The following is a 27,567-nucleotide window of genomic DNA, read 5'->3' as shown; positions in this document are numbered from 1 at the left end:
TCAGAGTTAATCTAGTTAAATGAAGGCTTAGATCAAAGAAAATAACCTCTTAGAACTGGATCTATTTATATATTCAGTGCCATACTGAAATAAAGGTAACTAATAGATTAGAGATTTAGCATATTTGCCTATCACCAAGACATGATTAGGAAGTCTAGATTCTAACCACAATTCTCTAATAAAATATTTTTTATTTCCTTTTTTTCTACCCATTTTGGCTCATTGTTAAAACATGTGTATTACTGAAATTGTTCTATTACTTAAACTTTTTCAACTGGCAATGGATATTTATTTAATTAAATTTTAGTACAAATTAAATAATATAGGGATTTGTATGAAAGCTAATGAATGGCAGCATTTCTTTTCTCATGATGGTATAGTATCTATGTGATCTGTTTATGTATTTTGTTGAGAACAAATCCAATTCTTTATCTCACACTTTTTCTTTCTTATTGTACCTTATGTGCACATTTCATCATTTGTGGCAACAAAAAATGGTGGGTGGTGTCAATGAAATATGGTTCTATTTAGTGTACATAATTATTAAATAATGGTGACAATTACTGAGATGTGTCAAAGCTAGGTGCTCTAATCAGGCTTGTATAATTCTACATGTAACCCTTGTTTTTCTATTTCCATAGAGAATTCAGAATCTGCTCTACCTCTCTTCCTTTGTATTGCCTTTGAATATTACACTTCAATGTGAAGTGACTAGGCTTAAAAATTCCACATACAACCCAAAGAAATCTGTTCAAGTGGACATCTGTCAACAGGTAAAAATCTATTTTTAACTCCATTTTTCTTGACTTATGCCTACAAATCTCAGGAACAGAACACAACACTGTTTAATTATATCAAGGATTACAGAATTGTGCACAGAAAGAATCATGAAGCTAATGTACGTGTGTTTGAAATTGATCTTGACTCTGTCAACTCAATAACTGAGAATAAAGTAGGGCCATGATTTTAGACATGCAATTTTCCATGAGCTAATTGGTTTGGATATACTTTCCAATAATTAGTTAAGAGACCCTTAGATGAGACTTCATAGGAAATAAACAAGGTGGGCAGCAAATAAAAAAGTGGAGAATTGTAACATGTACTTCTAATTAAATAAAAAACACTCTTAAACCCAAGACAAAAGCTCACCTATTAATCATCAATGCCTTTGATAACCCAGACGCTATAGCAAGGTTCTCAACAGCTCAGTGGATGATATCTAAATATCATTATGTATCGAAATCAGAAGAATCATAATCTAGTTGTGGAGATGATACATAAAATTACCTTACATTAATTGGAAATTTCTACTGCTTTATATGCTGACACCTATGATTTTGATAGAACTTTGAATTGTTTACAGTTTTACATCGCATATAGTCATGCCTTTAATTAAAGCCCTACCCTAATGTTTATCAATTTATGTACTACTGTTTATTAGTGTCAAGATTGTAGCTAGTATTTTCCCTTTTTATTTGAGTGTATTATATTTAAACATTTTAAATTTTGGCAGTACTTTACTTCCTTATTTTACTTATAGTAAAACCAAGAATTCTTGGCAGCCTGCTAAGTGCCCTGTTTCCCACGTTTTTGAGGGTTTGGTTGCTAATTTTGCTATTTACAATGCCTGTGCGAATTTTGCAGGAGTGCTAACTTGAAAGTCCCTGAATGCAAGGATACCGTGATATATCTTAAAGAGAAAATGCTGTGTTACACAAGCTCCTTTAAGGTTTAAGTTTCCCTACAGTTGAGTTGGCCTTCAGTTCCAAGTTCATGAATCAATAAATTATGTTGAATAAGGTATTTTTAAGCAGATATACATGTCTTACAAGATTGTCTATTAATTGATAAAACTGTGATTAAAAACCTAATCGCAGAGACCCAATCCTTTATCTTTCCCATGATCATTGGTTCAGTATTCACTAATTCAATGTTTAGATAACTTTATTGAGCATAATTCCCACGAGTAATAAGAACCAGCTGAACTTCATAACATCAGATTAGAAAAAAATCAATGTAAATCATGTATAAATGTGAAAATATAATGTTAAGTTAAAAGCCAACTGCTTCCACTAGCACAAATAAATGAATCGTATCTGTGTAAATACAGGCATGTAGTACATAGAATTCATTTTACTTAGGTTCACACGTATTTATTAAATTATTATTGAATTTTACCTCATTTGTTTCTTTAGATGATCAAAATTTTATATATACTATAAAATATAAGTTTTAGTTATAGTCAGTTCAATTAGAGTTAGTTATAGTTTTAGTTTATATATAGTAATCAAGTTTAGGGATGTATATACATACATATATAAAAACACATATATATTTCAATATAAATAAACTGAGCTAAATGCTGTCATATTGAACACTTCAATGTGCAGAATACTGAACTAAGGAAAGCAGTCATGACTCTAGCATTATTATTTTAACACTACCTTTGGAGCTAAGTATTCTTTATGCAAAATTTTCTTCTAAGGTTTGGCTTTTAAAAATTATAGTTGGAATATTAAATGCAACTTAGAACATGAAATTTGGTGGAAATGAAAGCCACACACACATGCCTTCCATGTTCAAATGGGATTGAAAAAAATCCAATTGTAATCCACATTAAGGAGCATTATGTTTAATTATCAATTAAAGGAAGGCCAGGATAGTGACAGGTAATATTTGTTTAGGATATAATCAGTCCTGCAATTTACTTTACATGGATCCTGCTGTCAGTCTTTGTTACTTTATGAAGTAAATGAAATGACTCTGATCTTACAGTTAAAAGAACAGACACCATTCTATTACTATACTAAATGCTTCAGTGCAGGATCCAATGTGACAAGCCTTCAACACCCTCATGCTTAATCTTCGTGCCACAAAATGAAGCCATTGTAAAATAAAATCAATTTTATGTATAGAATTCCATATAAAACCAGAATTTTAGAGGACAGGATGTGATAGAAGTACAGTGTTTGTATCATGTTATATGCATATGTAGATGCATATTATAAACATGTGTGCAACTTACAAACACACATATATATACATAATTTTGATACAAAATTATTTACCTTTTATGGTAGAGCCTATATAAATTACTGACAAAATTAATATTTATGTGACTTTTGTTAGTATGGCCAACTCTTCACTGTGGATCCTACAGACAATGCCTTTGCATATGTACTTTTCTGTGTGTAAAATGGGAGTTCCAACGTCCACATAGATCATTAATAAATGGACCCCGCCTGATGCTAGGTTTTCTGAAGATGTGACCAAATTAGATTTCTTTAGCTTATTACAAGCATCATCTTGCCCAAAAGAAATGAAGTTCTGTCTTTCCCTCTGTATGTCATTGGAAAGATATCTACAAATACAATGAGAGTGATGTAAAGATGATATGGAGACTGGGGACTACATATAGTCAAGAGCTAAGCAACACAGATACACTTACATACAAGACAAAAGGTACAGAAATAAAAATCAGTGACATAGCAGAAAAAAATAAGAAGCAAAATAACATCTGTGTTGGGGGATGGTAAGGAGGAGCATAAAAATGGTGAGACAAAGGGTCAACAAATTCAGTAGTGATACTCACTAGACACTATGTTGAAAATGAACTATATAACTTGTGGGAGAGAGGGATCAGGAGGGAAAAACTGGGAGAAGACGAGGAAAGAGGTGACACTGTTTAAAAAGAAATGAACTCATTACCTGACTTATGTAACTGTAAGCCCTCTGTGCATCTCCTTTATAATAACAATAAAATTGTGTTTTAAAAAGGAACTAAACAACCAGTATCCCTTCACCAAAAACAAAATGGTCTTAAAGAACCAAGGTGTTTTAAATTTAATACACGTGATTTCAAAAATATTTGTGTATGTCATTGTTTTCTTCTGTAAGTGAGAGCTTATTCCCTTTCTTAAAACCAGCAGTTCAGTGTTTTTAAGGAGCACCCAAATGGAAAATCTCATTCTCCAATTATTGTTCCCTCTTGTCCCCGCCCCCCCCCCCAAACAACAAACATCCCTGACATTGGGAGAATTCCATTGATATAAAAACTACATAAAATAAATCATTCATACAATGACAGATAGCACCAGTTTTCAAAGTGTGTTGTGATGAATGTAGCTCATGTGAACAATGTAATTTCTAATGCTAGAAATTCAGTAAAACAGATCCAAGAAGAATGACTTTAAGCATTGTTATTGAAAGTGGAAAAAATTCCAAAATGTTCCTACTGACTTCTTTGTAATTTATCAGAAGTAATACCTGTGCTTTTATCTTTGAGTATAAAAGTGTTAAGTTCAATATATTTAAGAAAGTGTATATATATTTATATGTAAATATACGGGTATATCTGTATACACTTATGTGGATATATATACATATGTTTTCTATACACTTATGTGTGTGTGTGTATATGTATATATATATATATATACATCATGGCAGTTCTGTTTTTTATTATACCTAGAAATAAATTTGAGATAGCTCTAATTATTTAGTTGGCAGTTTAGCTTAGATCTAAAAATCTTAACTTTGCCTTATTTTCCCTCTCTGAAACAAATGAAATACTTTCAATTTTTAGTTCATAATAGCCAGTTATTTCTGTGATAACATTTTTGTAGATTTTTCTACGGAAGAAATAAGGTTCAAGCTATTTTTATGTTGTTGTTTTTATTTTGTCTAGGTAACTTGAATTTCCATCTGCGGAAATGCCACCTCCGCCCACCTCTCCGCCCCTCCACAGCCCTCCCGATGGAGGCTGGGGCTGGGTTGTGGTTGGAGCATCTTTCATCTGCATTGGATTCTCATATGCCTTTCCCAAGGCGGTCACAGTATTCTTCAAAGACATTCAGGGAATCTTCCATGCCTCCTACAGCGAGATCGCGTGGATCTCGTCCATCATGCTGGCCGTTATGTATGCGGGAGGTAAGAGTCTCCAGAAAAGTAGAATTCTGGAGTGAGAATGTCTCGATGCTGATGTAACAATATATATTCATGCTACATGCTTTGCGTGCACTGTCTTGAGATGCTGCAGTTCTGAGTTTGTATTATAGAGTCAGTTAAAAAAAAAAAATCAATCAAGGGCTGGGAAGGTGGCTCAGTGGTAGAGTGCTTGCCTTGCATGCATGAGGCCCTGGGTTCGATTCCTCAGCACCACATAAGCAAAAAGAAAAAAGCCGGAAGTGGTACTGTGGCTCAAGTGGTAGAGCACTAGCCTTGAGCTGAAATGCTGAGGGACATCTCTCAGGCCCAGAGTTCAGGCCCCACGACCGGACCCCCCAAAAAAAAATCAATCAAAAGTGTAATTAGAACTTACATTTTTTTTTAATTTTTTAATTGAAAAGGCAATGACTTGGGGGGGGGTGACAGTTACATAGGTAAGACAATAAGTACATTTAAAAAAATCATTATCCCATCTATCTTTATCTCCCACTTAACCTCTTCCTATCTCCCCACCCAACTGGTGATGTTCATATCGCTCATAGTGTCAAGTGAGTATCAATGTTGCTGTGGTTCATTGTTCTGTTTCTGTGATTCCCTTTCCCTTTCACATATTGCATTTGCTATTATGCAAAACATGAGGTACAAAAAGCTAAGAGAAATAATCTTATAAATGTGTTAGAAACAATCGCGTGAAAGAAAAAAAAACATTTGAATACATATCTTAGGATTCATTTCCCTAACATCACCTTATCTGACCTTTTCTGCTTGACTCAGACATATACTAGATATTGAGAATAATGAAGTGTTCGCAAATACATTCTAGACTCATTTAAATTTATGTGTGTGAAATAATTACTCATTGCCATAAAATTTGTCAAATAATGACATCTTTTGAAAAAAGTCATTATTTAAAATATATGTATTTTTAAAATTTTTACTTTTTCACTGGATATGTAACTTCAAGAGGCAGTATAGAATATGAGAATTAAGGGACAAGAACGATGGTGTACATCTGCAATCCCATTTATTTATTTATTATTTATTCAGGAGGCATGCATAGAAAGACTGCAGTTCAAGGCCAGAATCAGGCAGAAAGTGTGAGACCTTCTCTAAAAAATAACTAAAGCTAAATTGGACAGTCGTCGTACTGAGGGATGGAGTACCTGCCTAACACGTGCAAGATCTGAATTCCAACTCAGAATTGAAGGAAAACAAAAAAGAAAATAATTGAAAGACATCATATACATGACCTAGTTCCATATCTTTTTTCCCCTCGTAGTGTACCAAGTGTATATTTTAATGATTGCATGCAATCTAACAAAAGTCTGGTCATAATTGACCAGATATACGTAACTGATTTAATAAAAGAAATCTCAGCTTCAAGAGAATAAGTTCATATCTTGAAGAAAAGTAAAAGTACTTTAAGAATGTAGAGTCCAGTCTCTATGTAATAAGTGAACTAATAAAGCAGATTTAGGTGATTTTTTTAGATATACATCTTTGCTCTTTAATATACATTTATATAGAGACAGATCTACCAATTGTAAACTATAGTTTATTTTAAAGGAAAGGGATAAATGGATGAAAGAAATCTTTATACTATTATTTACCATATTTACAAAGCAGAACATTTTAAATGTAAAATCCTTTTTAGTTCATCAGCGACATGAGTATGGTTCTTATTGCAGAAGTTCTGGTGTCTGTGATAATGTCTAGCATTTAGGGATTTTACTGTCCATTGAGGTCTCCTCTGTCAGTACTTTCAATGTGTGAAATGAGGTGATCCTCTGAACAACCTGTTCATAATTGCTCTAAGCTTTCTTCTCTGCAGTTGAAAAATAGAGAAACCAAGGTAGCTTCCCTAAGTCAGACAGACCATTCATGGCAGATGCTTATCAGTCATTGCTCTTTCCCCTTCGCTGTCATCATCTTTATAGAAGGAGAGTGTTAGAGCCAGGCCTAAACCAAGCCTGCACACTTAATGCCATATCCTTTCCCTGCAGTGTTAATTTCTCCTGCTCCCACCAAGCTGTTTTGTTTAGTCACAGAATGGTGCAAAAGTTCAATCCAGGGTGAATCCTATGGTCTCTGTGTGTGGTTGTGTGTTAATGTTAGCTGTTGTGTGCATTTCCACTTTTGTGGATTTTGGGATTAAACCAGTGCAGCACAGGATTGGTTAAGTTAAATATATATTTTTTATCCCAGTGTCAAATGCTGTTTGTCCATGTCAATGATAAAATTTCTGCTTCTAATATGCTTTCTAAGAATGTCTTTCAACAATAATAATGGGTATTGTATATATTGCTATATGACTGTAGCAACTTTCTTCCTCCTGGCAGGATATCTAAAGGCACTGGTATCAAGAGTGGAGTAATTTTAATTTAACCGCATATCATTTTGATTTTCTCAGATATCAACAGATTTATCAAGTATACATGTTTTCATTTAATTCATATTCTTTCTTTAAAAATAAATGCTTTCTCTTTCTCTCTGTATGCATGTGAAAAAGCATCAAAGAAAACTTGAAATTCATAAATAAAATGGTAGTTTGATAGCTATACATATTGAAAACTTAAATATTTAGGGCAATGGATGAATAAAATAAACAGATAAACAGATATTTTATATCTGGTTGTTTCTACAAAAGCTGTGCTACTACTTGGGAGATGGTATTAAGAGGAACACTATTCAAGGCCAGTATGGGCAAAAGTTAGAGGGACCTTATACCCAAGTACAAAATGGACAAGGTGCTACATGTCTATTAAGGTAGGAGGATCGCAGTCAAACCTGGCTGGGGGGGTGGGGGGAGGGGAACCACAAGATCTTATTTAAATATAGTTTAAGCATAAAGAGTTGGGGACCTGTTTCAAGTGGTAAAGGAGGCCTCCAGTTCAAGCTGCAGTACTATCAAAAGAGAGAAAAAGATAGCAATACTAGATTTATGAAAATAGTTGGTAGTAACTGACAATATTAATATCCAAGTGAAATCCAATTAAAAGTCCTTGTAATATTTTCCCCAAGTCCTCAGTTATCAGGGCTGAAATGTTTTGCACGCTTCCCTTGGCTAGGGAGTAAAATCAAGGATTGTAGAAATTCTGCTATGCATTGATTTTTCCCTTGGGGGGGGGGGGATAAAACCAAAACGTAACACAACACTTGGCTTTTTCTGACAGGTAGAAATGTTGACTGCTGTATCAATGTTTACATGTAGATCTCAGACATTTATATGATTTGCTGGAAATAATACTCATATATCTGTGGCTTATCTTCATTTTTTTAACAAAATAATTGGCTCATTTAAAGCTATCTTCTTCTTAGGACAATTTTCTTTGAGTCAGTGCAAATAATATTGTCAGAAACAATATAAACTTCAGTTATTAGTCTTACTACTGACATTTAAATGGTTTTGTTTTTGAGAATATTCAACAGATTTTCTGTGTCTGAATATTAAGTCGTGTTAAAAATACACAGACCTAGTCTTTATCTTCTACCCTTCTTATCAGAATTTCTACTCAGTCTAGAAATTTGCATTTTAACAAGCATCTCTGGAAACCTCCTCAATTTATGTATAACACAAGGGCTCTTTATTGTAGAAAAATCAATATTTGATTAAAATATTTAAATTTTATCTGGTATTTGGAAATTCTCTGTTTACAGAGGCCTAGGAGGTTGATGATCATAAAATAAATTCAAAGACTATGGCATTATAAAGCACCTAGTTTGACTGAGAAGTGTGATGAATCTCCACCAAGTACTGAAATATTCTGCTCAGCATAATGCTAATTACATTAGCCTCAAGAACACCTGAGATCTGACGCTCTTATTAGGGCTTAGCACTCAATCTATTAATCACTACCATGGGTCACTGAGTGTCTGGCCTGTGATATCAGGGCTGGGGTCTCTGGTAGTAATTAGCTGGCATCTTTGTCTTGGTAGCAAGGTACTATCTCTCTTTCTGATGTTTGAGTTAAAAAAAATGAAACACATAAAAGGTATGCAGAAGGGATGGAAAAGAATGCAAATTATGGTTATACCTTACATCATCCTTTGAATAGCGGCACCAAATTTCAGCAAACCATCTGGCTACCCATATGGTCTCTTGGAGTTCCAGCAAATTTCAGCAAATAGGTCAAGCAATGTGGTCCACCCTATTCATAAACAGAGCTAAGGAGGGGCAGAAAACCCACCTCAGACGTCAGAATGTTTAGATGGACAAGGGGATTTGAGGATTTTTTTTTTCAGTGCAGTCTTTGTTATTCTGTTGAATGATAATCCAGGTGTGTCTAGCTGCACAATGGCTGAGTACAGTTTGGGGCTGCCAGTCTATATGAATTCTTCTTTGTGATTTGCTTCTGATCTCTCAGTTACTTTCCATGCTCCCCCTTCCCCCTCTCCCCCAAGAACTATGATACATTGTAGAAACTATTGTGCCATCACTCTAGATTTGACTGAAGTTCTAAAAGAAGTACAACTTTTTAAGCTTTTAAAGTAGTATTAATTACAATTAGGTGCTTACTAGTCAACTAGCTGGACATTAAGTATAAGGCTTTGGAGAAGGCTTTTGCGGAAGTTTGGATGGATTTTTGAAAACTGAGGGTCCACATCTTGAATTATTCTGATTAGTTTGTAGGATATGTATAGCTTTTCTTTGGCACACATCATTCTACTCCGGCCTCACCTCTTACACAAATCAATGACTGAATCAGAAGCTTCAATGGGGACTAGTTGTATATATTCCCAGCACTCCAGGAAAGAAATGTGCAGTCTTGGAAAGCAGAGAAAGAATAAAACCATCAAGTAAAACTCAGGTGTATTTCATCTTTCCTCTTTAGATGAGTCAAAACAATCTGGAAATAAGACGAGAATGGAAATCTAGATAACGAACCAAGGGGAGGAAAGGACTAGAGAGAACTCTTTGTGTATGGAGGTGATTTAGTGTGTCTTTTCCTGTGTATGCCACCTAATTTAATGTTCATGTTGATGACATATATTCATACAAAAAACCCAGTAATCATCTTTAAGGAACTTAAGGTATCCATTTAGTCTTTTCAATTAGGAAGAATAAAAAAAACATAATGTAAGTTCAAAGCATCTGAGATTTTATTTCAGCTGGGTATAAGCTGTCATGATTGTGGTGAGCAGAGGAAATGGGGAAAGTGGCTTAGTGGTAGAGTGCTTGTCTAGCATGCATGAAGTCCTGGGTTTGATTCCTTAGTACCACATAAACAGAAAAGGCCAGAAGTGGCACTGTAGTTCAAGTGGTAGAGTGCTAGCCTTGAGCAAAAGAAGCTCAGGGATAGTGCCCATACCCTGGACTGGCAAAAAAGAATCATATGTGTTTTGGCAATGAAGGTTGAAAAATCTATGTAAGACAAAAAGCAGATATCTGCTTATTTGAATTGAGAACAAGAACTGGACTATAGAACCTGCTGTTGAAATAAGTCTTACTCAGATTAAAGAAGGATCTAGAAACTTTTTAAATCCTCCTCTTACATTTTTGGTTTAGGACAACCTTTGCTTTCCCCCATCTCTTTGAAATATGCAAATAGTTGAATTTTAATAACTTCATTTAGAAAGTCCTTCAATACTCAGAGGTTATCATTAACTATCCAAACGTCTCAAGGGGATCAGGAATATTTAACAAAATTCAGGTAAAATATCTATGTAGAATTAGCTTAGCATACTTATTTGTGAAACTACTTTCTCTAATTAACTAGGGTTTCTCTTGTGCTTGATAAAGTTTTTAAAATCTCCATGTGGCAGAACTTGGGGAATATTTTGTGTTTACTCTTTTAAGTACATATTTATAATCTCTTATTTGGTCAGTTTAATTTTACTGTTAATTTCACTGATTGGGACAATAATTTATATTGAACAACTATTAGAAATATGTTTTTAATTTACTTTTAAAGAAATGAAGTTATTTATATTTATATTCATTTTTATATTTTATTTTATATTTTTTATTCGCTATGTTTTATATTTGACAGAAAATAATCAGGGACAAAGTCAGTGGTAGTGGCGAGAAAAACATATTTTACAGAATATTTGTAATTTTTGTTGCTTTAGCTGCATCATAAGCATTTATCATAGATTGAATTTAAGAAGACCCAAATTGAATTAGCTAAAGACTACTTTTACTTCCATGACATTTATGAATTATTTATGACATGACAAATAGAACTTCGTTTTGTTTGTTTTTTTGTTATTGTTGTTATTGTTGTCCCCCATCCCCCAAGCAAGGGTGTTTCTTTTTCCATTGACAGTCTATTTTATTTATTCCTTTGGAGTTTTTGATGATTGCTTTTAAGTTTCTACTTATGTTCCCGTTTCAAGATATAATCAATCAAAACTTCCAGAAATTACTAGCTTAAAAAGTAAACTTAGTGTGTGCTGGTGATTTCACATCATTAATTCTAGCTATTCAGGAAGCTGAGATCTGAGACCTGCAGTTAGAAAAGTCTGAGATACTCTTATCTCCAATTAGCCAATAAAAAGCCAGAAGTGGAAATGTGGCTCAAGTAGTACAGTGCCAGGTTGGAGTAAAAAAGCCAATTGAGAGTTTGAGGCCCTGAGTTCAAGCCTCAGTCCAGAATACATACAAGAAATTCCATTTTTTGATATTTATTTTATAATTTTTTAATGTATTCATTTGTTTTTTTCATTTTTTTATTGTGAAAATACTGTACAGAGGAGTTACAATTACACAGGCAAGATAATGAGTACATTTCTTATCAAGCATTGTAGTCTCCTCCTTTGTTTCCCCTTCCCATCCCTTCCCATCCTCCTCCGGCAACCCCCCCCATCCCACCCCCCACCAAAGTTGTAAAGTTCGTTTTTCGACATAACGACTTGTACATCTCATTGTTGCAATGGGTTCACCAGTATCCCTATTTAAATGATTGGTTTTTCCCTTTCCCCTCCACAAATTATACCAACATCAAATCATCAAATACAGTGAAAACGGGTTATACTGTGGGGGAGGGACATACAAAGCAACAAAGAAATAATCTTATAAACGTGTTAGTAACAATTGCATGAAAGAAAAAAATCATTTGAATACATATCTTAGGGTTCATTTATTTTGAGAAGGGGTACCATGGCATGGCATGAGTAAAAGTTTAGTAATAGAGGATTTTGCTGTGCTTGGATCCCAACGCTACCACTTACTGTCTGGAAAAATACTCACTATTCCTCTGTCTAGTTCCTTATACACAAGATGTCCATATTTGTTTCCACTAATGCATATTTCTGTAGTCCATTAATTGGGTTTCACCTCTTCCTGCTAAAATCCAACAAAAAAGAACCATGCAGAACAATGATATCTTATGAGCAAAAGTTGGTTATGTTGACGTAATATTCCAGTTACCCAAAGATGTAGACAGCGTCTGTAAGGTGCAAACTTGGGGAAATGGGTATAAGTAAACAAGAAGGAAGGAAGGAAGGAACGGAGGAAGGAAGGGAAGGAGGAAGGGAGGGAGGGAGGGAGGGAGGGAGGGAGGGACTAGAGAAGGAGGGAGGGAGAGAGGGAAGAAGGCAAGTAAGGATGGATTTTAAGCTCAACTTTAAAGGATTATAGAAATGAGGGGAAAATGGACATCTTTCAAAGTACTTTAACTACCTTTTGCATATATATTTTTTTAAAGCACTGACTGTCTAAATGTCAATACTTAGCTCAAGTTTTACATTTAAGTTTCAGGGTCCCTTTTAATCTGTTTGCTAGTTATCTTTTCAATGTAATGGACTGATGAAAATTGTGTGGTATGAGTGTCCTTCATATTAAGAAGCTGTTATGATTTTCACCTTTTGCTGAGAATGGCTAAGCACAAAATGAACACCAAGAGGTACAGCATCATGCAGCCAGAGAGAATTCAAAACATAGGACCTAAATGAGAAACATGTATCTATGAGCTTTTGGAAGTACAGAATAGCTCTTTTAGCAAGACAGGCAAATCAGATTGGTCTTTATAGGAAGATAATATCAAATCTAAGAAGAGATACATAAAAGTAATATGAAATTGTGAAAGGTATGGATTATGTGTGTAGACATGTACAGTAAATTCTGCAATATTAAAATTTTAGTGAGAAAAGATACAGAAAACTAAGTTCAGGGGGAGCTTTAAAAAGGCCAATTTCATAAGGTAATAATATCCCATAGAATTTATGATGCTGCTAAAAATCAATTAAGCCAAATTTTATAGCAGAATCAAATAAAATTTAGAAAAACTCATTAGTGATAGATCTAGATATAAATCCACCTGTAATGGGGATTATTGTATTGTGAATTTACTAAATAAGATAGCATATTGATCTTCCAAAGAAATCTTGCAAGCAGGATGTATGGCCAGGATGATTGAAAAATTCATTTTCTGTTTTCATGACAAAAAAAATTTCACTGCTGTACCTTTTGTTTTCTAATCTCTTCAGTTTAATGCCAATGTGCTAGCTATATGGCTTCCTTGCCAAAAGTCACAGTTTTGGGAGGCCCATCAATTTGTTATTGTTTGCAATTTTCTTACATTATTTGTGGCTTGTATATTTCTAATTGAATAAAAAGTAGTACCATGTCATTTTATTCTGTCCAAAGCACACTTACGACTTTGGCCTTCTTTTAAAAATAGATTTTCATCTTTTGAAGGCATAATTAGTTCCCCTTTCAATAGCAATAAATCCCTTTCTGTGATAGAAAAGGACTCTCCTCAATAGTGTGAAATTGTTTTGTTACTAAAATAAAAACACGGACTAACCTTATAAGCTTCCAAGCCATATAGAATTAGGGATGACCTATTTAAGTATTTAAGTATTGCCTTAAACATGTCACATATTCTTTGTGAGCTTCGCTACTGTCTTGATGATGTGGGGAAATTATGGGTTCCAAGCCAGTTGCTTTGCTACTTTTATTTTATTGTTTTAAGGGTAACGCATAGAATACAAGTTATCATCACCACCACCACCATCATCATCTATAATCACCTCTTCTCTTACTTCACTAGCTTCTTAGTTTTTGGCTATCTTTGTCTCCTATAGTTCTTCCATAGGTGGTCCAGTAGTTTCTATGTTTGATTTTTTTTTTTAAAGTAATTTCAGTTTCTTTTAAATTTCTAGTTTGGGTCACTTTTTTTTTCTGATTTCATTGAATTGTTTCTGTTTATCCTCTTGAAATTCCCTGAATTTATTTTTTTTTTAATTTTTAAAATTTTATTGTAAAGGTAATGTACAGAGGGGTTACAGTTACGTAAGTCAGGTAATGAGTTCATTTCTTTTTGAACAGTGTCTTCCCCCTCCTTCATTCTCTCCCAGTTTTTCCCCTTCTGACTTCACCCCAAGTTGTATAGTTCGTTTCCAACATAGTGTCTAGTGCACTGCTGAATTGGGTCACCTTTTGTCCCACAGTTTCTCTGCTTCCCCTTCCCCACCCCAAATCAGACGAAGGGAACAGAAATCAAAAACAGTGACAGAAGAAAATAAACCAAAGGAAGAAGGAAAGAAAAAAGAAAGAAAGAACCGCATACAGTAGTATAAAAAAGAAAAAAAAAAAAACACTTGCTTCCATTTCTTGGAATTCATTTCGATAAGCATCATTTTTCTTCTTATTTTGAATTCTTTATCAAGCCATTCATGTATCCTTAGTTCCATGAGGTCAGCTACTGGGAGATTATTGTGTTATTTGGTTGCATTATGCTCCCCCCTCTTTTTTTTTTTTTTCTTCTTGCACTTTGTTGCCTAATATTGGGCTCGACAGATTGAAGAAATAGGATTTATTCCTGATTTTTCAGCCTTCCTTTGTCTGGGAGAGCTCTTCACTGACTGATTACCAGTATGGACTCTGCCATCTGGCAGAGGGTGAGGGCAGACTTGCTGTGGGAGAGTCCCTGGCTGGGTTGGTGTGGTGTCTGGATTGCCAGGTGTGGGAACCTGGCAACTGGATCTGCAGCATTGAGCCTTATAACCTGTATCCACGGGGAGGGAGTTGCTGACTGGTTCTGAAGACTCAGGCCTGGCACCTGTATCCACCGAGCAGTCTTGGCATGTGGAGCTACAGGAATTTATCTTAGAGCCTTACTTCATGGAGTTTTGGCCTGGCTCAAGGCTTTTTAGTGAACCCTAGGCTTGGCTGGAGTGGGCATAGGCCTTGTTATCAGCAGCTTGGAGGTATTTTGCTAGAGTGGAGCCTAGGGGTTGGTAACCTCATACTTTTCCTCCTATTCTGTTACTTTATTACCTTCTCAAGGTGTCCACAGTCCGACCTCTCCTGAGTTCAAGACTTGCATATAAAGTTTCTTTTCAATGTTGCCATTAGTATACCTACCAAACATTTCTAAGTTGACACATTCAACATTTTATCTTCTAAAAATCAACTCCAAGCTGGGCACCTGTGGCTAACGCTTGTAATCCTAGCTACTCAGGAGGCTGAGATCTGAGGATCACGGTTCAAAGCCAGCTCTGGCAGAAAAAGCCATGAAACTCGTATGTCCCATAAACCACTAGGAAACCAGAAGTGGCGCTGTGGCTCAAGTGGTAGAGCGCTAGCCTTGAGCTGAAGAGCACAGGGACAGCGCCCAGACCCAGAGTTCAAGCCCCATGAAAAACCAAAATTGACTCCAAATATGTTACATAGGCCCACACAGTCTCCTCTCTCCCCCACCCTCTTTTTTCCTCAGACCTAAATTAGGTGATTTACTTGTTGGTATCTTCTAAGTATATGCAATATTTCATATTTATTTATTTTTACCATTTCTGCTGCTATTACCTAGTCCAAAGCACCACTGTAGACTATTATGCATTTGAAAATCACTGCTACTAAAATCCTATAATCTAAAAGGCTAATTGTGTCCAACATACCTGAGGTTTCTCACCTCACGATCAATACCTCCCACACTCCATTTCCTCCCTACTTTGCTCCAGATGCTTCCAGTCCCGCTCATTCTGTTCAGGCTGCACTGTCCAGCTACTGTTCCTAGAATACACCTGCCACAGTTTCACCTCACAGCATTTCCTGACTATTCCCTTTACCTGGAATAATGTTTCCCCTTATCTATATATATATATCTATGGATGGCTTTGCTTTCTTTCTGCCAAAAGTTCTTCCAGAGCTTTACTCAAATTTTACATTCCCATAGAGGTATTCTGGGGCTACTCTAAAATTTCTACACTATATCCATGCAGTTCTATCCCTTGGATCTTGCATTAGTTTTTCCCCTCCATAACATCACCATCTCATTTATTTTTAATGTGTATGGTGCTTGCCTATAGAACTGTCTCTAATGATAAAACTATCCTATATATCTGATTGCCCAATAAATGTTCAAAACTAGCCACAGGCAGCTAATTGAGCACTTGCAATGAAGCCAGTTTGCATAAGGAATTGAGCTTTTATTTTATTTCATCTTAAATCATTAAAAAAATCTAAAAGTTCAGTTGGCTCAAGGTTACCATATTAGGCAGTATACAGTGGGAGTGTAAACTTTCAATTTTACAAACTTTATGAAAGCAAAGATTTTGGTTTATTTCTTTCTTTTCACTGTTGTATTGGTGCTAGTAGATACAGCCTAAACATAGTAAGTATTTAATAAGTAATTTTGAAGGAATAAGCAGATCATTATCGACACTGTAACAATGATTCAATAAGATATTGACAAAGTAGGGTTTAATTTGGCTGTGTAACTCAATAATGGTGTGATTGCTCAGAATTCAGCTAAACGTCTTGGAAATCAAATTGCTTCATATTTTTTCTGATGTACTACAAACATGTATTGAGTTTCCTGCTATTTGCTGAGGTATAGCTAGATATTAATGTACAAAGATGAAAAATTTATGGTGTATGGCAAGAAGTTCCATCCAGTTATGAAGAAGTCAAAGCCCCAAATATTCAATCTATGGGATAATGTTAGCAACAGAGATAGGAACGGTTGTTAGAGAAGAGGAAATAAAAAAGCAGCCATAATGGTTAAAAGATTCATTAGTAGAAAGGAAAGTGATGAAACTTCCCGATTGGATAGAGATGATTTGAAATGTTTATAATAGGTTGATATTTTAGTATGCAAACAACAAAGAATGCACTTAAACTGAAACCTTTCCTATCATATGAAGAATGGACATCTGGGGAGGGGTATTGATTATCAAAGCATTCTATAATATAACTTAGGTATTCTAGGGTCAGAGTATAAATACAAAGCAAATACTCAGCATTCTGACCTCTTCCTCCTCCTCCTCCTCCTCTTCTTCTTCACAAACTTCTTGTTCTTCACAAACTTCTGAAACAATATCAGCTTGCTGTAAGCTGTTCCTCCCCTGATTCCTATTGTTCTTCTTCCCTTTTGTGTAGGGAAGAAATAATGATAAAATGAATACATAATAAATATGTATTATATATTCTGTATATAGTATATATACACATTGCATATATACTGTATACAGAATATGTAATGGATATTATATATTCTGTATACAGTATATATGTATATACTGCATGTATATATACTGTATAGAGAATATGTAATGGATATGTACTGCTTAGACAAAGTGAATATTGTAAAGCTCATGTACAAAAATAAAAATGTTCCTGTGAAGATGAAAACTACATACGTATGCATACTGTCTACTCCATATGAATTTGTGGTGCTAGGATCTAACCCAGAACCTGGCACATGCTAAACAAGAACTCCACCACTGAGCTATATCCCAGCACTTATAGGACTTTAATATTGTAGATTCCACCCAACTTCATAAGCAGTCAGATATGTTTTGCAAGAAAACTCTAGAACAGGAAAGTCTGAAAGGCTGTATTAGCAGAGAGTAGCTTCGCTTAGGTTCTGAATTGAATAGAGCTCTTGCATGCATCTCTCCTCCACAGAGGATTGGGTGACAGTGAAATGAAGAGTAATGTGAGGAATCAAGGTCGCTTTTCACCTTTCAAAGCAGCCAGGCAACGTATTGTGTGACTCTCTGAAAACTAAACTTATTGCCTTAAGTTTAAGACGAATTTTCAGTGTATGTGTGTGTGTGTGTGTGTGTGTGTGTGTGTGTGTGTGTGTGTGTGTGTGTAAGAAAACATGTTAGCTTCTAGGTTTTTATAGCAATTATACATAAATTGGCTTACAATTAAACTTGCTAGTTCGATGTGCTAGTTACCAAGTACGTAGATGTTGTGCTGTGGGATAGACCTCTGTGCATAGTTGCTGAGACCATTTGGGTCCTTAGATATACTTGTTTGCTAACCAGTGTAACAGGATGTCCGTTTAAACATTATAGCGACTGTATTTCATTTAATTAAGCAATACTTTATTAACAAATTAATGACATCACTCAGAACATTTCCATATTTAAATATACCTGTATATTTAAAATACAGATAGTATTTTAAACTCTTTTGGAAGATAGAATATTCAAATCTTGTACACTGACAAATGCATTTTGTGTTTTTCTTTTTTCTTTTTGCTGGAACTTAAAGCTTGAACTCAGGGCATGGGCTCTGTCCATGAGCCTCTTTGTGCTCAAGGCCATAGCTCTACCACTTGAACCACAGCGCCACATTAGGCTTTTTGAATAGTTTATTGGAGATAAGAGTCTCATGGGGATTTTTATACCCAGTCTGGCTTCAAATTGCAATCCTTAGATTTCAGCCTCCTGAGTAGCTAGGATTATAGGCCTGAGCCATCGGCACCTGGCTATGATTATGGTTTTTAAGTAAATGTTCTATTGTAAACACAGGAAAAATGAAGGGTAAGTAAAAAAGGAAATGAGAGAAAGAGGGTTAGAAAGGGTTATGCAGGTATGATAGACTAGCTTCAAAAGGCTGGACACAACATGGGAGACCAGGTAGGAAGATATGTAGCAGATTTGAAATGGGAGGATTACCCATTTGAGACCAGCCAGGGCAACATAGTAAGATCCTGTCTAAGAAAAGTAAAAGAAAAAGGAAACAACATCAAAGAAGCACAAAGACTTTAGGGATTTATTTTAAAAGGATGGAAGAGCAAAGATGGAGTTGCTGCTGGAGAACTTGCACCATTTTTGAATGCTGAAGTATCTAGGTGTGGGATAAGTAACTGAGAGGGATTCAAATGAACTAATTTTGTTACTACCCATAACACTCAAAAAAGACCCATGCTGTCCAAAGCAAAACAAAACTCCAAGTAAACAAACAACACCCAAGAACTCCATAGTCACCCATAAAAAAGATAATGAATGAAAGTAGAATATTAAGTGGTGGGTTTTGTAGAGAATCCTGGGAATGAGAATGACCGGAAGTAATATGAATTTGAAATGTATTGTGACAGGCCAGTCAGAAGAGGGTTAGCACTCACTCAGCTCTGGTTCTCTGGCTCCAGATATTTCCTGTAATGACATGTTGGTATCCAGTACATTGGGCTAGCATTTCAAAGCATATAACATGCTTCAACAAGTACCAACACATTTGCATTTGAAGCCGTTTGTGAATTTGGGGAATGATAAGGCCAGCATTTTCCATGTAGCAGAAAATTCTCATAAGCAAGAAGATCACCTTGTAAGGCCTTTTTGTCACTTATTAATGGCTCATCTTTTTGTCTTCTCTATTCTCAGAAAATTTCCAACTTCATTCTTCCTCTACCAATTAATCTTCCCAAATACCCAAGATTCTCATTTGGCTGCTGCCTTTTAACAGACTTCATACAATTTCAACTGACACTCCATACTAAATCCTCCCTTTTTAGATATTTCATCACCCCACTCATTCCTTTACATTGACTTCGTCTGTGAGCAAGAACTAGTTAAGACTTCTAGCCTAGTCAGTTAGAGTCTCCTGACCCACTTCCTGTCAACACCAATTTCTGCAAAAGAGATTGTGTCAGATGAAGGATACTTTCTACAAAAGCTGGTGCAAGAGATCACTTTTTAGCTTTCACTGTCAAAACAATGGATAACTTATTCTTATTGGTAAATTTTTTTAATCCTGGAGTTTCTCACACAAGAAAGCCACAACTAAGTCTTTGGGAGGTGAACACTTAATTTTTTTTTTGGGGGGGGGGGGCCGGTCATGGGGCCTGAACTCTGGGCTTGGGCGCTGTCCCTCAGCTCTTCAGCTCAAGGCTAGCGCTCTACCACTTGAGCCACAGCACCACTTCCAGCTTTTTTCTTTTTGCTTATGTGGTGCTGAGGAATCAAACCCAGGGCCTCAGGCATGCAAGGCAAGCGTTCTACCACTGAGCCACTTTCCCAGCCCCTGTTTAAGTTAAGTTTAAGGTAAGTTTACTTCCTCACTGTACAATTTGCTCTGGGAAATCTTAGTCCCAAGTTGACTATCTAGCTATAGAAGAAATCAATAGACTATTGTGGGAACCTCTGGTTAGAGCCACAAATATACCTACTGCTTCTTTGAGATTATCATTGATAATGTGGATATGGGGCTTTGATGATTTATATCATTGTCATTCTCTCTTCTTTTAATGCCAATAATATTAAGCAGCTGTAACATTAAAAAAATAAAATGATGAAAGGCTTATGCCTATAATCATAGCTACTCAGGAGGCAGAGATCTGAGGATCATAATTTGAAATCAACTCAAGAAGAAAGGTCTGTAAGACTATTCTGTCCAACCGACCAGTAAAATCTGGAGTAGAGATGTGGCTCAAGTGGTAGAGCACCAACTCTGAGCCAAAAAAATGAGAGCAGAGTTAATAAAGATATACACATATTAAATTCTCAAATATTACTATAAATCCATAAATTGATGTTTTACCCTCTTGTTTCTTAAAATTCAACTTGAAGTTTCCTTTCCTATGACACTAATAAAGCCCAATATATTACCTAAATAATCTTGAAAGGAATTTAAAACAGATGCAAAAATGAAGGCAAAATCATCTCTATGGCTCATGATTATAATTTAGACATTCTCTTTGTGATTTGTGGCAAAGAGTGCAGCAGGTATTAATACTGTATCTCTACTAGGAATCTGAAAAACCATTTTGGTTTGAGATATATTTAACTTCTATCTCAAAGACATTGTTTTTTTATATTGGCAGAAAAATATATATATATTTTTGCTAGCAGGCAACCTCAATAATATTCGGGTCACAAGGATAACGTGTTACATCTTTCCTGACATCGGTATATTTTGTCAAGTCATTTTAATGTCTTCTGGCTAAAGAATATCAATATCGCTCCTTAGCTGAAAGGCAGTTCCAGTAATGCCTGATGTCTAAGCATCATTTATACTACAAATGATGAGAAGCCTGTGGCCTAATGTCCACTAATTTATTTTGAATTTATGATGCATCACAGTCATTGGTATGAAGCTGCGTTCATATCACTCATGGGGAATAAGAGTTCTGTTGGGGTAGGTTTTATTACTTGATGTTAGGAGGGGGAAAAGATGCCCATTTTAAGAGGAAAAAAGAGAAAAAGTCTATTATAATGTGAGATTCTGTTAGAAATCTATAAATTCTTTGTACCAGTTTTCCTATATCATGAATTCTCTGTTCTGTATCATACATAACCATGGGAGGAGGGAGTGCTTCTAAATGAAAAACTGCAACAGTGCCAGCTTTGCATTTTATTAATACATAAATTTATCCTGCAATATCCCACTAGTTTGGGGAAGACTGTTTTTTTTTTTAATTGTGAAAATACCATACAGAGGAGTTACAATTACATGGGCAAGATAATGAGTAAATTTCTTATCAAGCATTGTAGCCTCCTCCTTTGTTTCCCCTTACTATCCCTTCCTCCCACCTGCTTCCCCCCCCCCCCATCTTCCCCCACAAAGTTGTAAAGTTCATTTTCGACATAACGACTTGTACATTTCTTTGGTGCAATGGGTCCACCTGTATCCCTATTTAAACAATTTGTTTTCTCCCTTCCCCTCCACAAATTATACCAACATCAAATACAGTGAAAGCAGGGGTTATATTGTGGGAGAGGGACATACAAAGCAACAAAGATATCATCTTATAAATATGTTAGAAACAATCGCAAGAAAGAAAAAAACATTTGAATACTTATCTTTGGGTTCATTTCACCTAACATCAACTTATCTGACCTTTTCTGCTTGTCTCAGACATATGTAGTTATTGTAAATAAGGGAAACCATGGGGCCTGTGTTTCTTTGGGCCTGGCTTACTTCATTTAATATAATTTTTCCAAGTCTTTTTCTTTCCAGATATCTATCATAAGATTTTTTTCAGAGCAAGGAAAATATTAAAATTTTTGTGCAGTGGAGATTGCCATCAACTTAAATATGTTCCACTATTAATTTAAATGCCAGTGTTTGGGTTGATTTCATTGTGGGGAATGATAAATTTTAGACTAGTTTATAAGAGTTTTCATAAGTGATTTTTTTATTGTGAAAATACTGTACAGAGGGGTTACAATTACATGGGCAAGATAATGAGTACATTTCTTATCAAGCCTTGTTGCCTCCTCCTTTGTTTCCCCTTCCCACCCCTTCCCATCACCCTCTCTCCCCCGCCAAAGTTGTAAAGTTCATTTTAGACATAACGATTTGTACATCTCATTGTTGCAATAGGTCCACCTATATCCCTATTTAAACGATTTGTTGTTGGGCTTTTTTTTTTTTTTTGCTTAGGAATAAATCTTCTAAAATAATTTACTTTGTAAAACCACCCGCTGTAACTAATAAAATGTTGATGTTTCTTAATTTCTTGGGCTAGGATAAAGTGTACTCTGGTATCTTGAGTAAATGGGCACTTTGAATAGGATGTTTCCCTAGTCATGTTTTGTTTTGTTTTAATGCTATGTTGATTAGAACTCACCATCTTAAATTCTTCTCTTGCTAGGACTTCTCCATATAACATAGAGCTAGTATTTCCTTTGTAGCAGAGCAGGTGAATTGACAGATACTTTTCATGGTTCTTTTCCTGCCTTGTATGCTAACCTTTTGGCCTCTCTAATGGCATAATATCCTATCTTGTATTCAATAGGTCATTTGTTTAGTGTATTCAGGCACACTACACAAAGAGCTGACAAAAACTGACAATGACTATGGACACTGTTTTCCCATTTCAGTTCATCCCTTGTTTGTGAGATTTGCATCAAATTGTATTGTCAAAGAGCAGTACATTATTCATCCTTCTGGCTGTTTATTGCAGAGATACTGGACTTACAAAATATATGTTCATCAACTGCTAAGCAGATACTTGGTCTATTTTCCCTCAGCACATTTCCATTTTTCTATTTATATACATTTTTTTCTTGGACAGCTGCAAGCTAGTTATCCTCAGTAAGAGAGGAACTATGAATTTAAATTATTTAATTATGAATTCTTATCAAACTTGAAGGGATTAAGCATTAACAGCAGATGACTAAACCAGTTCTAATGAGTAACTGGTGACATTGTCAGAAGTACTGAAGGGGGAAACTTGCCAAAGGCACGGGAACAAAGAAAGTATTCATGCTGGATTATTATCACCCTTGTAAAGCCAGCAGAGTCAACAATAGGAAGACTTTTACACTGAAAACAAATAGGGGGATGAAATCATTTCTCAAACACCATTTCTTAAGCATGAGAAATACTGACTTATTCAGGACATACTCAAAAGCAGAAAGGTGGAGCCAGTCAAATGGAACTATTAATATGTTGTAGCCCTTATAAATCTCTAAGGTAGTTTCTCATTTTTCTCAATAGTAGTCTCCTTTCTCATCTCATTTGTCCTTATATATCTTTAAATATAAAAGATCCCTCCTTCACAGTTCTCACTATTTTCCTGCATTGGCTTTTTATTTTTAGTTACCAGCTCCAAATTCTGGTCTAGGTCAAATCTTACTCTTCTTCAACTGTATACTTTGTTTTGATATTCATGCTACCCTTTACTGGTACTTCAGCCACTCGTTTGGGACTGATTTTTTTTTACTATCTAACTAACAAGGGTGAACAATCAAACTGACCCACACTGCAACTTCACCTCAAAGGAAGAAGACACTGATGTCTGGTCATAGGGCGAAAGACTATAAACAAAAAACTCAAGTCCCAAGAATTGTAACCTGAAGGACAAAATAATCCCTTGAAGGTATTGATCAAGTTTTGGAGTAGATTTCGGTTTCTGGAACATCTCTAAACATTGTCCTGCAATAGGTATGGAAGGTAACCCTTTATATCTGGGGTCACTTTAAAAAACTTTATCAACTTTATTTGAAAATATGGAGGAACAAACCTGTCAGAGACGTAATGGACAGCTGTCAGAAACTATGTCTTTTTGACTCCTGATTCTGGGTTTTTCATAGGAATAATGGCCTTTGACTAAAAGTAGCACAAAAGTACCCAGAGATAAAAGTAAATGGTTCTGTTCATCCCATCAGAAGGAAGAGAAAGGCAAGCTCTTAAGGGTCAGCAAGCTAATGCAGCCACTACTTTCCGTTACCACCATCCACTGCCCTTCGCTTCAGAGTTTTTTCAAGAAGTAAAAAGTATTGGCTGTGGACTCTCAGGAAAACACCAGGGGCTTCTGAGGCCAGCCACTAAGAGTAGTGACTTTATGCTATTGATTAGTTGGTTTGCAACTAATTGTCAGACATGGAAGGGGAAAAAGAAGCCTGAATACTGTTCACTTCATTGCTGGTCAGTCCTTCACAAGATCCCCAAATATCCTCCTAAGCAAAGGAAGAAGAAATCACTGTAGAAGCAGGAACACAAGAGAGGGGTGCAAGGCATGAGGAAATAGCCTAAGGATATTTTGTGAGAATCTTTGGAGAGGTTTATAGCAAGCACCTACAAAGAACATCATGGCCTAAAAGATAAACACCAAAGGAAAGGAGCACATAGAAGCTTATAGAAAGAAAAATAACTACTATTTCTCAACATGAGCTTCTCTAAGCAGTGTTTTAGTCTATGATACATACAAGGCAAAGGAATAAATGGTGCTCTTTTTCAATGTCCTTACCACAGGGAAAATACATTTTTGGAGACTTCCTGTTTTTCAGAGTTTTTTTTTTATACTTTGTAGAACTATAATCTACTTAGCATTGATTTTAGCTAAATTCCTTACGTTCTCAATGTTAGCTTTATTTGGTCACAAGCATGCCATTTATTGAATATTATGTATCTCTCCACCTTTAAGAGACCATCTGTGTCTGTGTATTATTAAATGTGGGGGAGGTGAGTCAGTGAGCAGAAGTTATTCTAAGAGGGAACTATTCTTTCAGAATTGAGCATTTGTGACCACAGGCCATAGAAACAATGCTTGAGATAACAGAGAAAAATATATACAAAAACTAGTTCAAATGCATTTACTTTGCTCTTCTCCTAATAAGACAATTGAGATGATCAAAATAAATAATGAAGAAATTAGATTGATGACTGAGCAATCAGAAAAAAAGTTTTGTGAAACTGAAAAATACTTTTCTTATTTTGATAGCTTTGTATGTAAACATCAGCAAAAATTTTACTGAAAATAAAACATGTCACATGTCATTTAAGTGTTTTGTATTTATTCAGATATAGTAATATGCTCGTGCAGCAAGATAATCATATTAAGAGAAAAGGAGAATATACTAATCTTATTTAATAATTCTTTTCACTTGTAATTTTAGGAGGAAGGTTTTTCAGAATACACATTCCTTGAAGGCAAGAGTCATGATTTCCTTGTTTAAAATCCCTATTCATAACCTAAAAATGTTCAGTACATGTATGGTGAATAGATCCATGAACTGATTTTTTTCATTTATATTATACAATTTTCCTTGATTACTAATTAAATTTAGGCTAAAAAGTTTTATTAAACACATTAAGTATATTTAGAAAATGCTACACACAGATATTAAATGGCTAGAACTAGTACAGAAAAGTTCCAATTATGTGTTTAATTTTTGTAAATGAGAGGCTTTATGCTGGAATTATAATTTTAAGCCCAATGGAACTTTAATCAAGGCATAGATTCAAAATTTAGCACTATGTGCTAAATTTTATGTGACCACTGGTTGTCCAAGCTTTAATTTTCAATACACAATGGAAATATAACTTCCTATTTACTAGAGTCATTGTAGAACTAAATGTAAGTGATAAATGTAAGCTAATTAGTGAATGGCTTGTGGTCTAATGAAAACTGAGCAACTTGAAATTTTGTACTGAAATATTTCCTGTTAAATAATAAGTACATTTGTTATGCTATTACTACTACTGAGCTTTATCTCATATGAATTTATAACAGGGCAAACCCTAAAGTAGTTGATTTTGGGGTTCAATTATGTCATTATAAACTGTCATCTTTATTATGAATTTCTTCTTTATGTAGCTCCCTTAGTAATTATAACATATTTTCACGGTCAACTTCAGTTAAGCAACATTCTTTCTTTTTCATATTTGTAGGAAGCACTCTATTCTAAAAGCTCAAGACAAGAATTGGTTCTATTTAGTTGGTTCCAATTAGTTTTTGTCTAACCATCCTCCTAAAATACCAGCTGGAATGGGCATTGGACTTAGAGACCTAAGCCAATCATGGGAGTAGAGTGAAGATTCCATCACAGTATCTACTTCAGACAAGATAATGACAAAGGGAACAATGGATAATTGTCTTGTGAATTAAGAAAATAGGACATTTCTCTCTTTGCATTTTACTTCCTCAGTCCCTAGATTCATGTCAAAAGCATAGTGGTCACTCAGGTTTTGAAGATGTAGTAAATGAATAAGCTTCACAAAGGTTGAGGAGAGACAACGTGATGAATGGGCCTTGTCTGATTTTAAAGTAGTTTATCTTTATTCTGAAACTGATAAGACAATTAAGAGTTTTAAGAAGGAAAGCCAGGATCAATATTATGCTTTCTGAAGATCACTCCAGTGATCTATTGTGTTTAGTAGAAGATGGGATGAATGTCAAGTAAGGAAAGACCAGTAGCATAATAAAAAAAAAGAAGACTTGCCTTCAAGATCTGCTTAGTAATAGAAGTGATGGTATTTGGTAATTAATCTCATGTCAACTGTGAACGCCAGCCGTAATCTAGAATAACATCCAGCCTTCTGGTTAGATTGAAAGAACAGTGATGTGGCTCAGGGAAATCAGGTGTATGGGAGCAATTTTGATTTCTGGGCTCAAATGAAAAGTTACATGTAATAGCTTATTTTAAGACATTAGAGTGGTGCCTATCCTATCATCAGGAAAGAGTTCTAGTCTGAAATTTGGAATTTGGGACTGGTATGGTGAAATGTAAGAAAAGCTGGATAGTGAGATGAGGAAATGATTTCACCCTTAAAACCAGGCAGAGTATGTGAATGTGTTAGTGAATGTGAATGTGTTAGTGATTCTAGTTATCTCAACTAGAACATTTTTACATATTCCCTGGTTTACATATTCCCTGCCTTACTGACATTCTTATAGACTTTCCCATTCTGATAGATCTGAAACTGGAAGCAAATTATTGTATTTTTACCTTCAAAGACTATTGACAAATAAACAGTTAAATAGGAGTTGTTTGGATGAGTTCCTTCCAATCTGATTTTCTACCAAGTCAGGAAGGCAATGATGAATATTCTTTATATTTAAAATAAATGATGGTTCATTAGAAAGAATACATGAATACATGTATATGCATACATATAATGATATAATAATCTAAAAAAACTCTAAAGTGACTACTATTTGAGCAGAAATTACTACAATTATTAGACGAGTACAATAAAGTCATCAACTGTAC

At 35.2% G+C, this 27,567-nt stretch overlaps 1 protein-coding gene across 3 annotated transcripts in view; it reads left to right on the top strand.

Annotated features, from left to right (window-relative positions):
• Slc16a7 (solute carrier family 16 member 7) overlaps positions 1-27,567 on the top strand; it is a 144,292-nt gene that overhangs the window by 91,724 nt on the left and 25,001 nt on the right. For all 3 annotated transcript variants that reach the window (XM_042698675.1, XM_042698677.1, XM_042698676.1), the window contains 2 exons: positions 642-773; positions 4,688-4,929. In XM_042698675.1, the coding sequence (XP_042554609.1) occupies positions 4,713-4,929 (217 nt within the window). In that variant the 5' untranslated portion in view covers positions 642-773; positions 4,688-4,712. The remainder of the gene's footprint in view (positions 1-641; positions 774-4,687; positions 4,930-27,567) is intronic.

Source organism: Dipodomys spectabilis, unplaced genomic scaffold (genome assembly GCF_019054845.1).
Source record: "Dipodomys spectabilis isolate Male_0828 unplaced genomic scaffold, ASM1905484v1 ptg000234l, whole genome shotgun sequence".
NCBI lineage: Eukaryota > Metazoa > Chordata > Mammalia > Rodentia > Heteromyidae > Dipodomys > Dipodomys spectabilis.
The sequence above is the reverse complement of the archived record's forward strand: the minus strand, read 5'-3'. Positions and strand labels throughout refer to the sequence as shown.